Source organism: Ptychodera flava, chromosome 7 (genome assembly GCF_041260155.1).
Source record: "Ptychodera flava strain L36383 chromosome 7, AS_Pfla_20210202, whole genome shotgun sequence".
Taxonomy (NCBI): Eukaryota; Metazoa; Hemichordata; class Enteropneusta; family Ptychoderidae; genus Ptychodera; species Ptychodera flava.
Genome location: NC_091934.1, coordinates 5,274,337 through 5,288,668, shown reverse-complemented (window position 1 = coordinate 5,288,668; position 14,332 = coordinate 5,274,337). Strand labels below are relative to the sequence as shown.

Genomic DNA, 14,332 nt, shown 5'->3' with positions numbered 1-14,332 from the left:
CAACTACTTCTACAATTTTTTTTCTTTCAGTAGAATGCACCTCGAGAATATATATTTGGACTGTCAAACTTCTCAAAATCTCTTCCTATCTACCACTTGCGAAGTTCACTTTAAAGCTCTTTGAGTAAGAGTTTTTAAATCAAAATTCCATCTTTCTCCATTGAGTTTACACAGGGACGGCGACCAGTTTGAACTTCCAATGTTGGTAAATCTTGTGTAATTTGTTTCTCAAGTACCATAAAATTTATGGTGACCCCCTGAATTTATGCTTTATTTTAAAAGTGGTTGCCTTGGGAAAATTTGTGCGAAAGTTTAAATCTTTTACTTTCGAGGCGCGCACTACCTTATGGATTTTTTTGTGTATTAAAAGGATCACTTACAAAGGAACTGACTTTCGTTAACACCAATTGAATACTTTCCCAGCTCTAATAAAGTTGTATACTTGTTCAACAATTCTATATTTCGAAGGACAGGTAGTCATCGCAGAAATGTTTAAGAATATGCATAAAGAGCTGTTCAGTTTCAATATAGCATCAACAACTCTTGATCAATTTTTGTTCATGTCATTTATTACAAGGTAAAATTTTAGGGTGCATATACCTAAAATATATTTTTGTTTGATATGACACGAATGTGGGATCATAATAATCTTTACGGCCCTGATACGGCTTTTGCGGCCCGAGGTCGTAAGGCGGAAGGGCGAGAACGTGCTCGGGCCCGTACGCCGTACGACCAAGGACCGCAAAAGCAGTATCAGGGACGTAAAGGTTTTCATGATTTGCCTAATAGAATGATAAATATGCATTTTATATAATATTTAGAGGTTATTAACCAATATCGCATGTTCCTGTGTCGAATCAGCATGAGTGTCATTTGTGCTGCATCAGACACGAGACGACATCGAGTGTCTGACACAGCACAAATGACACGAATGTTGATACGCCACAAGGAAAAGGCGATATTGGGTAATAACCATTTTATCTTATGCCCGTGCCCATAATTTTACTAATCGTACAAAAACTTCAAATTTTGAGGCTTTACGTTATTACGCCTTGCGCATAAATATTGGAATGTTTATGTGAACAGGCTTCTTCTATAAAGTATACGACGAAGTCAACATCACGCGCGACATCGCTGCAAGTCCTCCATATCTCAATGAACCCGAAGAAGGAAGACACCGGGATTCAAAAATTGTCATAAGGGAGGACGCTTTTAAGGTGCAAAACGCTATTACAATTGTAACCGATGAAAAACTTCAAATCTATCCTGATTTCGATCATGCTCGATCGTCGTGCGGCATGGAGCTCGCGCGGCAAGGGGCCGCCATTTTGTTTATTTACCCTGAGAATTGCCATGTCAACAGTCGTCGCGCGCGACATTGCTGTCATGCCACGCGCTCACTACCTGTTCGGGGGCAGACCGTGCACAGTGCCGTGCGAACGGCAGAATGTTTGCTAGAACTTGGCCAAAAAAATACGACAACTTCATAAGGAAAACCATTGGAAAACATAACAAGACTCAACATGTTATTTCCGTATTCGGCAACCAGAAATACCCGTGTTCCTCGACGCCCTTCAATTCTTTACGTCGGCGACATTACTTTGCAGGCCGAGAGTGGCAGCCATTTTTTTGTTTACATTGTTTACCAACACACTGCTAATGTATTTCGGGAGAACTCCAAAACCTACGTTTATCGTGCATATCTCGACATTTCCAGTGAAATATCACGGCGGATATTTTACGGTGAACGTCACTAGGATGAAGCAATATGGGAAAGGGTACATGATAATCAGCCTTATTGAGGATATAAAAATAGTGTGCGATATCAAAAATCCATCGTCGTTTGTGTATTTTTTTCATAAATGCGATGGCCGCTTCCCGTAGAGAATTGACTAAATTTGTTTACCTGCAGAATTCTAAAACGCGCAAAGCAACATGCGTATCAGTTTGTGACCAACAGAATCCAGGCAGAAATCGACATGTATAAAGGGTGATATAAATGTATTGTAATTTATACTGTACAGGCATGCACCTAGTGTACACAGAATTTCAGTAGAATTTAGAAATATCAGCCGATGTCACCGTCGCGGCTCAACTGTCGCCACGCGCAACTTCGATTTTAGCGAGCAGACGTTTTCCTAATCTCGCGCTGGCTTTGTGTACGAATGGAACGTATAGCAACGCCGTAGCAAGATAGAAACGTCGTAGCAACCAGAATCGAGGTAGTTCAGAAAGGCACGCGATGGCCCATATTTGGGCACCGAGCCTGCTTATGATACGTTAAAAATGCATGAATGTGAGGGCGTTTCCCCATAGCTTTACACAGGTATGTGAATGGAGGGATATGATAAATATGACTTTCTTCACATAAAAATACAGACGTTTGTCTAATGATAATCACAAATTTTGTTTTCAAAGTATATTGTATTGAGAAATATTAGTATGTGATTTAAATCCCTTTGAATATTCAGCATAATTACATCGAACCCACGAATCTTCCAATGAGAACAAATGAAATTCAGTTAGCTAGCAAATACGTTTAAGCTGTTTCGTATTAGAGAAATCTTCTACAGAAATCATATGGACCCGATGTGACAGCTTGCTATAAATGCGGTGCAATACTATCTACAACCAGAAATCCCAATGTACTGATAATGATTTCGAAGGGAAAAATGATAGAGAGAGTTAGATAGATAAATAGATAGATAGATAGATAGATAGATAGATAGATAGATAGATAGATAGATAGATAGATAGATGGATGGATAGATAGATAGATAGATATAGGGGAGGGAAGAGATATATAGATAGACAGACAGAAACACAAACATACATACAGATTCATTATTTTTTATTGAATATGTTCCTATTATCTTTTGTAATGTCCAATAATTTACAAATACATGCGTATCAGTTTGTGACCAACAGAGATCCAGGCAGAAATCGACATGTATAAAGGGTGATATAAATGTATTGTAATTTATACCGAACAGGCATGCACCTAGTGTACACAGAATTTCAGTAGAATTTAGAAATATCAGCCGATGTCACCGTCGCGGCTCAACTGTCGCCACGCGCAACTTCGATTTTAGCGAGCAGACGTTTTCCTAATCTCGCGCTGGCTTTGTGTACGAATGGAACGTATAGCAACGCCGTAGCAAGATAGCAACGCCGTAGTAACCAGAATCGAGGTAGTTCAGAAAGGCACGCGATGGCCCATATTTGGGCACCGAGTCTGGTTATGATACGTTAAAAATGCATGAATGTGAGGGCGTTTCCCCATAGCTTTACACAGGTACGTGAATGGAGGGATATGATAAATATGACTTTCTTCACATAAAAATACAGACGTTTGTCTTATGATAATCACAAATTTTGTTTTCAAAGTATATTGTATGTATTGAGAAATATTAGTATGTGATTTAAATCCCTTTGAATACTCAGCGTAATTACATCGAACCCACAAATCCTCCGATGAGAACAAATGAAATTCAGTTAGCTAGCAAATACGTTTAAGCTGTTTCGTATTAGAGAAATCTTCTACAGAAATCATATGGACCCGATGTGACAGCTTGCTATAAATGCGGTGCAATACTATCTACAACCAGAAATCCCAATGTACTGATAATGATTTCGAAGGGAAAAATGATAGAGAGAGTTAGATAGATAAATAGATAAATAGATAGATAGATAGATAGATAGATAGATAGATAGATAGATAGATAGATAGATAGATAGATATAGGGGAGGGAAAAGATATATAGATAGACAGACAGAAACACAAACATACATACAGATTCATTATTTTTTATTGAATATGTTCCTATTATCTTTTGTAATGTCCAATAATTTACAAATACATGCGTATCAGTTTGTGACCAACAGAGATCCAGGCAGAATCGACATGTATAAAGGTGATATAAATGTATTGTAATTTATACCGAACAGGCATGCACCTAGTGTACACAGAATTTCAGTAGAATTTAGAAATATCAGCCGATGTCACCGTCGCGGCTCAACTGTCGCCACGCGCAACTTCGATTTTAGCGAGCAGACGTTTTCCTAATCTCGCGCTGGCTTTGTGTACGAATGGAACGTATAGCAACGCCGTAGCAAGATAGCAACGCCGTAGTAACCAGAATCGAGGTAGTTCAGAAAGGCACGCGATGGCCCATATTTGGGCACCGAGTCTGGTTATGATACGTTAAAAATGCATGAATGTGAGGGCGTTTCCCCATAGCTTTACACAGGTACGTGAATGGAGGGATATGATAAATATGACTTTCTTCACATAAAAATACAGACGTTTGTCTTATGATAATCACAAATTTTGTTTTCAAAGTATATTGTATTGAGAAATATTAGTATGTGATTTAAATCCCTTTGAATACTCAGCGTAATTACATCGAACCCACAAATCCTCCGATGAGAACAAATGAAATTCAGTTAGCTAGCAAATACGTTTAAGCTGTTTCGTATTAGAGAAATCTCCTACAGAAATCATATGGACCCGATGAGACAGCTTGCTATAAATGCGGTGCAATACTATCTACAACCAGAAATCCCAATGTACTGATAATGATTTCGAAGGGAAAAATGATAGAGTGAGTTAGATAGATAGATAGATAGATAGATAGATAGATAGATAGATAGATAGATAGATAGATAGATATGAGGGAGGGAAGAGATATATAGATAGACAGACAGAAACACAAACATACAGACAGATTCATTATTTTTTATTGAATATGTTCCTATTATCTTTTGTAATGTCCAATAATTTACACATTTTTGCACACATTTCCTGAATTTCCCTGGAGGCACTTCTCTGCAAACCTTCAGGAGTCTAAAGGAACTGTACGATTAAATCGCTAGTCAACTGCTGGCTCGTTGATCTTGTTTTTATATAAATAACATGTTATTGTAAGCAGAATAATCACCAAGGGAGTAAGCCAGCCTAATATTAAACAGGTTGCCAAGCGTTTGTCAGATTAATATCATTGTGTACGAGGCTATCACGGCAAAGGTTGATGGGTAGGATTTTGGCTGGATATCGCAGATGTTCCATATAATCAATGAATGTGTCGTTCTCCATATTTGTTGATTTCAACGGCAACCTCTCTTCTTCGAAAACACTCTATGAACATGTTGCTTCGAGGATTCGTCGCAATTCTTACAATGTCAATTGTAATTTGCTTTTTTGCATCGTCATGGCTAAATATTCATGGTGGTCATTATAGAAGAGCTTACCTACCACGACCGAGGAAGAAACTGACGACTCTGGAGAAAACCGAAAACAAAAACTATTCTGGTATGAAAGACACAAGAAGTAAAGTAAGCTCATCGACGTCACTGAAATCGCAGCAGACACCTTTTAAATTTGTAAGCAAACATTGTGTTATTGAGTATATACAGTGATATGACTGCCTCTTCTACACTGTATTAGCTTTGTGTGTAGGACTTAACGTCACGGCCGCCAAATTAATTTCTGATTTTATGCAATCCAATGTATTTGATGATTTAGAGCTTCTGTAAATGTGTATTCGCCATCTGTATATATCCTGCAAATTCATCATGGGCAGCATTTGTTAAGGCGTCTCTGCACTTCAGAAGCCTACCAAAGATAACTAATTGGGCCAAAATTTAACATGCAATACTTTCTCCCAACACTTATCACTGATAAATACAATGCGACACCGTTACATATCATTCTTACGTAACGTTATAACAATGTATGTTATATGTATGACATTGTTATACATATTTCTTTTATTTAGCGTCATTAACACAATGGTAGCCTTTAAAACTTGTCCTATAAAGAAGAGTTTGAACTGTTGCCTTTGTGGTTAAATTTAACTGGCCACTTTCAATACATCTTATTACGTCTGTAGGTCAATCCAAATTCATCTACACGAATCCTGCTGTATATCAATCCCATTGGACGCGGTGGACCAAACTGTCAGTACGGTCATTTTAAACATGCCCTGCAATACTCTATCGCGCAAAATCGTTCTTTGGTGAACGCCATTATGTTTTATGAACATCCTATGTTCGGAACACTCGAACAGCTGAGAGACGCAAGGACACTAGAAGAGACATTTGATATCGACCAGTTGAAGAAAATTGTTAATATTATATCTCTGGAAGAATTCAACGCGAATTGCAACAAAACAGTCAAAACCCTATTAACATCTCCTAAAGCACGAAAACACTTAACCAATGCGTATTCAAATTCTGCAAGACTTTATCATTCTGCATTCGATTTAGCACTACCACAGTACGAACAATTACCTGCAACAAAAGATCAACTTACCGAACGGCTTGAAGCAGCGTCCTCGATGAACTGTGTTGGAGTTTGGGTCTTCAAGGCTGCAGGTCTTTCCATACCGACAATTAATGAAAAAGTCGACAAGCATCTGGTACCGTCACTTAGTATACGGCATTCGGCGGACGGCATTCGTAAAAATATCTTGACGGGACGACCATACCTTGCGATCCATTGGAGGAACAAGCCTGAAGAATTGTAAATAAGTTGATATCGCTCATGCCTCTGTTGTAATGAAAATTTTATAGATAAGGTGAAATGCACCTCGGCGACAGATATTTCAGATATTGGTAAATCTTGGATAATTGTTTCGCTGGTACTGAATTTTAATGGTGACCCCTAATTGGTACTCTTGATTTTGTAAGATGATAGTTAAAGATTCCTTCAGGAAAGTTTGAGCTAAACTTTAAGCCTTTCAATGTCGAGGCGCGTATTACCTTTCGTAGAAACTTAAATTAACTACGCGGAATACGAAACTTTGTGTTTGAAACTGATGGGCTCATATGTGTCAGATAATACTCTTAAACTCAACAAGTGTTTCGCTAATCAGACAAATGGTTTTAGGAGAGTTTGTCAAGAATACGCTTGTGTCACTGCATGAAAACCCAATAATACATATGCTGTATCAGCATGGATTATTACCTGTATTTTAGCTGAATAGTGCATATGCAGATGAATAGAGTCAAGAATCCATTGCTTTGTATTCAGCAAGTCTGTATTCATGTGGATTCATGTGAGTTCAAGTGTATTATTCTATTATTCAGGCAACTAATTAATTTGCATTTGATTCAATGTGTTTGATAACAAATATTGGCCCTGTCACGAATTGAGGCAAAATGAAAATGTTAATCTTTCGATGGTCTGCAATGATTATTGAAAAATAATACACCATTTCCCCTAATTTAACACAGTATAATATGAATATGCAAACTCACGTGCTATAATGAAGACACTACGAAATTAAATTTGAAATCAATTTCCATTTAAAATAGAATGCGTCTGGGGGACAGATATTTGGACTCTCAGACTTTTTCAATTCTTGTTTGACCTACCACCTGTGGGGGTTCATTTTAAAGTCCTTAGTTTATTTTTGAAATCGAAATTTTATTTTTCTCCATAGAGTTACACCGAGATAACGGCCATATTGAATATCATACGTCAGTAAATATTGTGTAATTTGCTTGTCCAGTTCCATAAATTGGAAAGGTGACCTCCCGATTTTTATTCTTGATTTTGAATGTGAATGATTCAAAGATTCCTTTCGGAAAATGTGAGCGAAAGTTTAAGTCTTATACTTTCGAGGAACATACTATCTTAAGGCAGAATTACGTAAACAAATTGACTATTTAATGCTCCAAGGGCACAATTTGCTCTCACGCGACCTAGCTAATCTGTAAATTAAATATAAAATTAGTTAATCATGTAATACTTAGCTACACGATAGAGTGGACATGTCCAACGGGATTTAATTTTTCTTTTGATAACTTCAGCATCATTTTCTTCTGATAACTTTTACATCATTTTAGCGGTTTGTGCAGACAGTAAAATGACCTTGAAACGGTATAAAAACTGCATTCATAAACTAAAATTAGATGCGGCAAATCATGATGGTTTCGCTACTTACTTTTAGACGTGACGCTAATTTCTAGCCAAACGTTTTAATGGTCGAAGACCATTTAGTCAAATTGGTATGGGCAAACTTAAACACCTTCAGAAATTTTACAAACTCAAACTTAAATCATATATTTCGATTTACTTTATGTACTTAGGAAACGTTAAGCCAATCTCCATCTCTTTGCACATGACGTTAACTATCATGTAATTTCACATAGACGGTTGCCCCTTTAACTTGAATTTCTAACATGTCATTAGTAACAATCTCAAGTACTTTAGGTTTGTGGAATATATTTTAAAGTTGAAATCGCGGTAATTTAATCGCAATGCTACTGCATCATAAAGAAAATGGACCATTTTTGTATTCATTGCACAAAGCATATTTGATTTTGTTTGACTAACATTTTTTTTTTTTTTTTTTTTTTTTTTTTTTTTTTTTTTTTTTTTTTTTTTTTTTTTTTTGCAGATACAAAGCATTTTGCGAACATACCGACAATGGTGATAATGAAAGATGTGAATACTACAGGCGGAACCTTGGACTAATGATGAATCTCACAGGCAATATTGCTAAATCTATTAAGAATTTCATGAACACCAACAATTTAACACAAGTGTACGTCGCTAGTCCACCTATCTCAACGGTAAGTTCTCGAAATACCCTTCTGCTGACCCAGTTTTTTTTCATCCCTTAATGTAGATTGATAAGCAAAGTAAAAACACCAAAACGCGAAACAATTAACCGATTTAATTGTTGGATCTTGTGACATGAAAACTCTTATAGCTCTTAATTCGAGACAACATTCATGATGCTACATGGTAAATTACTCGATAGTTGTGATAAAATGAAACCATTTCTGAGAGACTTTAGCTCCAGATAGTATATAAACCGCAAGAAATCACGCAGAGTGTTATATTTATGATTTTGGACATTATATCGATTAGGACATTACTGAGACATTCATTCGAGCATTTTGTAAAAATCCAAGTTAGATTATTGCAATAGACTCTTGTGCGGAATAAGCAAAGATCAGCTTCACCGCTTGCAGTCTCTTCAAAATGCCGCCGGCCGTTTAGTTAGCCGTACTCGCAAAATTGACCGTATCAAACCTGTACTAGTTGATTTACATGCTCTTGGTTAAGTACGTATTAAGTTTAATATTACGCTTCTTTACGTTTAAGTAAATTAGTAATTACTTTTAAATTACTAAGAGGCTTTGCGGCTGTGCAGTGGGTAGAACGCTAGCTGATATTATAGTACGTTCTTACAAGAGATCAAGTTACATCTGCTTCCCCCTCGCGGTAAATTCGGTAAGACATACAGCCAGACAGGCTCTTCAGTGCGCGTCATCTTTGTGGAATATGTTGTCTGTAGAGATTCGTACTGCAACGCGGTGTGAAAACCTATCTCTTTAACATGAATTATAAGTGATTTATTTTTGGTGGTACCTTTTCTTCACCGCAGGACTTCTCGTGCGGTGTGTTTTTATCCTTGCTGCTTGCAATTGTTTTGTAAATGTTACATATTCTTTTGAGTGTTCTGCACAGTGTACTGAGACTTATATGTATGTTGCGTTTTTAAGGAATTTTACTAATAATAATATAAATATTTTGTCTAATTTGTACAGTTGAAGACAAATAAGACGCTTCTTTGGTATTAAATTTCTTATGCATCAAGTTTAGTTTAACATAATTATGCAACCTTTTGTTTAACTGGAAGCTAGCCTAATTTCTTAAAATGAGTGGAATCAATGTGTGTGCAGGGAAATAGGTCCAAAATAGATCTGATAATTTTGTTTTGTGTTATTCCCACGCGACATTAAGTTGTTGCCTTAAGCCCTGAATAGGAGAATGCGCATGCATATAGTCGTAAATCCAATTACTTAAAGTGTAGTATGAGTTTGAGCCTAGAAATCACTTTCTCCATAACGCGTCTGGTTGCATTGTTGCCCTTCAAAATTCAGTCTGAACAAGCCCCTAGATAGCTGACAATGTCTGTGGCAACAATGCTATGATTACAGGTGAAGACTAGATTGGAAAAGTTGTGAAATTTATGGCTAAAGCCATAAGACTCACCTTGGTTTAAAAGGTTCAAATGTAATCTATAGCCAATCAGCCATTCGTCTAAACTTTCATTCAAAGCTAGGCTCAAACTATCCTTAATTCGTCGAAAAATTGTTTCAGGAGACAAGTAAATGAAGAATCATGACCATACATTGAAAGATGTCAATTAAAAGCTGAATTAAAAATAGCAGGGGACCACATATCGGTCCTGGTGGAACACCAAAATTAATTCGATTTAACGGATAAGTATGCCCATTCACAGTAAACACCTGTAAGCCAGATATTGTACCAATCAACAGCTGTAAATTGTCATTGAAACATCTTGATTTCAATTTATGTAACAAGAGATTATGATCAACCGTATGGAAAGTCTTTTTTGAATGCGAATGAGACATATTTCAAACCCTGTCTATCTGAAACCCGATTCATACAATAAATTATTATTATACAGATATATTTTCAAATTGAATACAACATTTTCGAAACTTCAGATAACACCGACACTGTAGTTGCGAAATGCAGATCTAGATCTCCCGCGTTTTTTAAATTTTACAGCAAGTTTAGCACTCTTAAATAAAGCATTGTAAAGTTTAATATTCCAAATATCTGTCGCGAGGCGCATTTAATATATATCACTAACCTTCGATATACAAGGTTCATTTTATTTTAGATAAACGCGATTCTATGTTTTCCGTTTTACATGCAAAACATAAGGTTCATTTTATTTTAGATAAACGCAATTCTATGTTTTCCGTTTTACAGGCAAAACATTGAAATAACGTTTATGGTAGTATTTTCCATCCAACACATTCTAAAATATGCTTAAAAAGCATTCTGTAATAGAAGGCATTATTTCAAATGTTTCAAAGGATTTCTTTTTCCCCAATATTTTTGATTGAATCGTGTTTAATTAAGCTCCCGTTTATTAATAACAAATGCGTTTTGCTTTTTCATAAGTTTGACGAAGTTGTGTTTAGTCTGTAATTGCAGTCGCATATCATTTTTATACCTTCAGGTTTACTTAATATCTGTTTATAAAGTATTTAATGTAATTTCCACTTTATTTACCCACTGAATTGCCATTAAAACATTAATGTGGCCGTTGACTGCATATAATTATCCCAAAAGATGCAGCTCTTATGTCGTAATTTTTACATTGATTGTTTGGTAGGCTTTTTCCCACAATCAGGGGGAAGGATATTAATTACCGCGGTAGTCCCGCGTCCACAGACTACCAACTCTTCTCTGGGACTACCAAAATCCATGAAATGGTAGCCCACACGGACTACAAAAGCCTGGGGCCTGACAGTCAGTCAGTACTTGGCATGACTACATGTCCGGCCTGTCACTTTGGTACCAGCTAAATGCAGTCAAACCAATGTAGACACAGAAAGGCCAGGCTATGACTTTGGTATGCAAGTGACGAAGACGACCGTGCGGTGGAACTTTGCAACAAAGTTTCTAAATCTGAACTGCCATACTTCAATGACAGGCACAGGAAAATATGGCCAATGAGAATGTATTTTCGTCGCATTTTCATCAGAATGTATCAATCACAATGATATAGAAATAATGCTTGGTCCGTACAGAAAGCACATGGTGTATTTTTAGCCCTGTTGAAGTATGTCTCCTTGCTGACAAGGTCGTGTCGTTGTCGTGACGACTATCAAAATTGCATAACATTCATTCTGCCTGTTTCCTAAGGTATTAAAGGTGTGCAATATTCACATCAACTGACTAGAAAATTCACTATCTGAATAGAATCTCGAAAACTAGCCTTTTCTCGTCTGGTTACCGAAAAAGATATCCCTGGACTAAAAATGCATGGGCTACCAGCCATTGTCACTGAGCTATCAACTTCAGTCCAAGTGGACTACCTGGGAAAAAAGTGTATTTCGAGCCCTGCACCGGTACATTTATTCTTAATACACGATAACATTTAATACATCTTCAAATCAACATTTTCTCTGTGCAATAATAACATTCTCCTTTCTGTACATAGCATACCCAAAGCGTCTTGATTCAGAGTTATCGCGTCGAATGTTTAGACTTTGATCGCAAATTGTTTTAACGGACGGTGTGGCTTTATGTTTTGTAGAATTTCGTGCAAGTACTTAGGAATTTAGGAGTCGCAAGCACCTTTTCTGCTGAAAATATCACAAGTGACAGATATACCAAAGTAAAGAATGACCCTTACATATGGTCTCTTGTTGAACAAGAAATCTGCACAAGTAAGTTTACGTTTGCTTAATCTTATATTGATAATATTGAAAGCATTGCATTAATAAATAATCTTACTTAATATATGAACTATGCATGTTAGGAACCACCGTTTCATGCACAGATCGTTTAAGTAAAAGCAAAGAGTCTATGCCTAAGTTACCTATCAATATGTGAAAGACAGTACGTTCCAATTATTGCTATCGATATACCTGATTCACCGATATCTGCAAATCAAAGTGGCCGCTTTGCCATCTGTTTAGAGAAAGTTTATTTTCGATTTTTACTAAATTCAGACGAAAACAACTTGATACTTTTTCAAGTGTGGCCTTTAATTTGGATGCCAGTTGCAAGTTTAATCTACTAATCCGATGCCAGAACAATGATATGATCTTATACACGTGAAATTAGTTGTTTTGATCCTCGTACGCTTTAGATGATTGGTATCTTTCAAAGAAATGCTATGCCTAAAGGTTTTAGGGAAAATGTTAACTCACATAGAACATAAAAATAATTCTTCAGGAACATTTGGCCTTAACGAGATATTCTCTTTTATTAATTTTATTTTCTTGTCACAATCACCTATTCTCGCGAGGGACATAAATAACAAAGTTCACGATGTATAACATTGAAAGTACGGCTGAGTATTCTCGGTCGAAATAAGTCAATGAAGGCTCAAGCACTTCAGATAAAAGTCGATTTGCTAGTGAGACGTCCCACATTAGTTAAGAATATTTATTTTTATATATGGCCATCTGCAATTGCAGATATTCCATGTCCTAAATCATCATTTTTAATGATTCTCTTTCTCAGAGAAAGAATAATGAGTTGATATTTTATAACTTCTCTCTTTGCAGATGCCTATGTATTTATTGGGCACTACAACAGCACTTGGTCGAAGAGAGTTCGCGAGAGAAGGTTGGGAAGTATGGCTAAATGCCTAACAATTAAAGATTTTGCAGCTAACTATACGAATGAACTATTTAGCCGTCGTCGCTAACGTGACAGCAAAATGAAATTTCAAATTTAATATTTTTTTTCGTTTTATTTAAATTTGAAAGCTTTCATTTTGGAAAGGTGTGAGGCATCATTACTAACTCAATGTTATTTCTTCTTTTCTTTCTTACTTTCCTTTTCTATCGATCATATTTTGTAAGAATGATATTGAAATTTGCGAGGAATATCATACAATACTTTGGTATTCGGCGTCAGCTACCCTTATTGAGACGTCTACACTGAGTGTTTAATTATATGTCGTTGTCGGCAAATAGATTTCTGGCTTGATTTTAATTTGCTTTTGCCAAAAATGAATATGCACCTTGCATGTACATAAAACTTGTTCGAAATGCAGATGTTTCCAAAATGATGTGGATCATATGCAAAGTGAATACATGCAAAGTAGGGACTTAATTTCTTTTAAATAAAATTTAAAGATGCTATTAGTGAGTCCATCTGGCTAGGAAGGGTCACGAATGACTCATTAACCATGGAGAAAACAACATCTTTGCAGACGATGACAATCTATTACAGCAATGTGTGTGTGTTCGCCGAATGACCAGAAAGCATCATCTTTTTTGAACAAGGCTAGACTGAAAAAATCTTCTGACAAGAATCTAATCAATTAATCTAAAAAGTTCACTGAATACAATAAATTGAAAGGGTGCTTGTAAGCTTCGGCAATGCAAAGATGTTCTGGTGCAGATATTTTCACAGTACAATTCTACGACACCTCTATGGAAGCATTTCGATCCAACGGGCGCCATAGAACCTTCTAGCCATGTTCGAAAGAACTTGATAAAGTTTTTCTCTTCTAATCTTGTTTACATGAAATCAGATGCCAATATCTCCCTATGATTATTTTGTCACAAAATGACGTAGATATAGCGAGGCGTATGACAAGGAGAACGATGATGGCGATGGCGAGGACAACAAAAGTGTACTACTAATGATTCAGAGGGTGAAGATTACAATAATTATGATTTAATTGAATACTGTAAGTCTAAAATTTGGGAAGCGAAGTGTGAATGTGAACTTTGTGAACTTCTGTGATTTACATGTATGTTGGCTTTCATTAGAAAACTGTAAAATAACACAATTCACAGATTAAAAACA

General features: G+C 36.4%; 1 protein-coding gene across 1 annotated transcript; it reads left to right on the top strand.

Annotated features, from left to right (window-relative positions):
* Positions 1-5,070: 5,070 nt before the first annotated feature.
* LOC139137771 (uncharacterized) lies at positions 5,071-13,044 on the top strand. The gene is made up of 5 exons (XM_070706038.1): positions 5,071-5,334; positions 5,892-6,523; positions 8,406-8,580; positions 12,099-12,231; positions 13,034-13,044. The coding sequence occupies exons 1-5, from the start codon at positions 5,080-5,082 to the stop codon at positions 13,042-13,044; spliced, it is 1,206 nt and encodes a 401-aa protein (XP_070562139.1). The 5' UTR covers positions 5,071-5,079.
* The last annotated feature ends 1,288 nt before the right edge of the window (positions 13,045-14,332 follow it).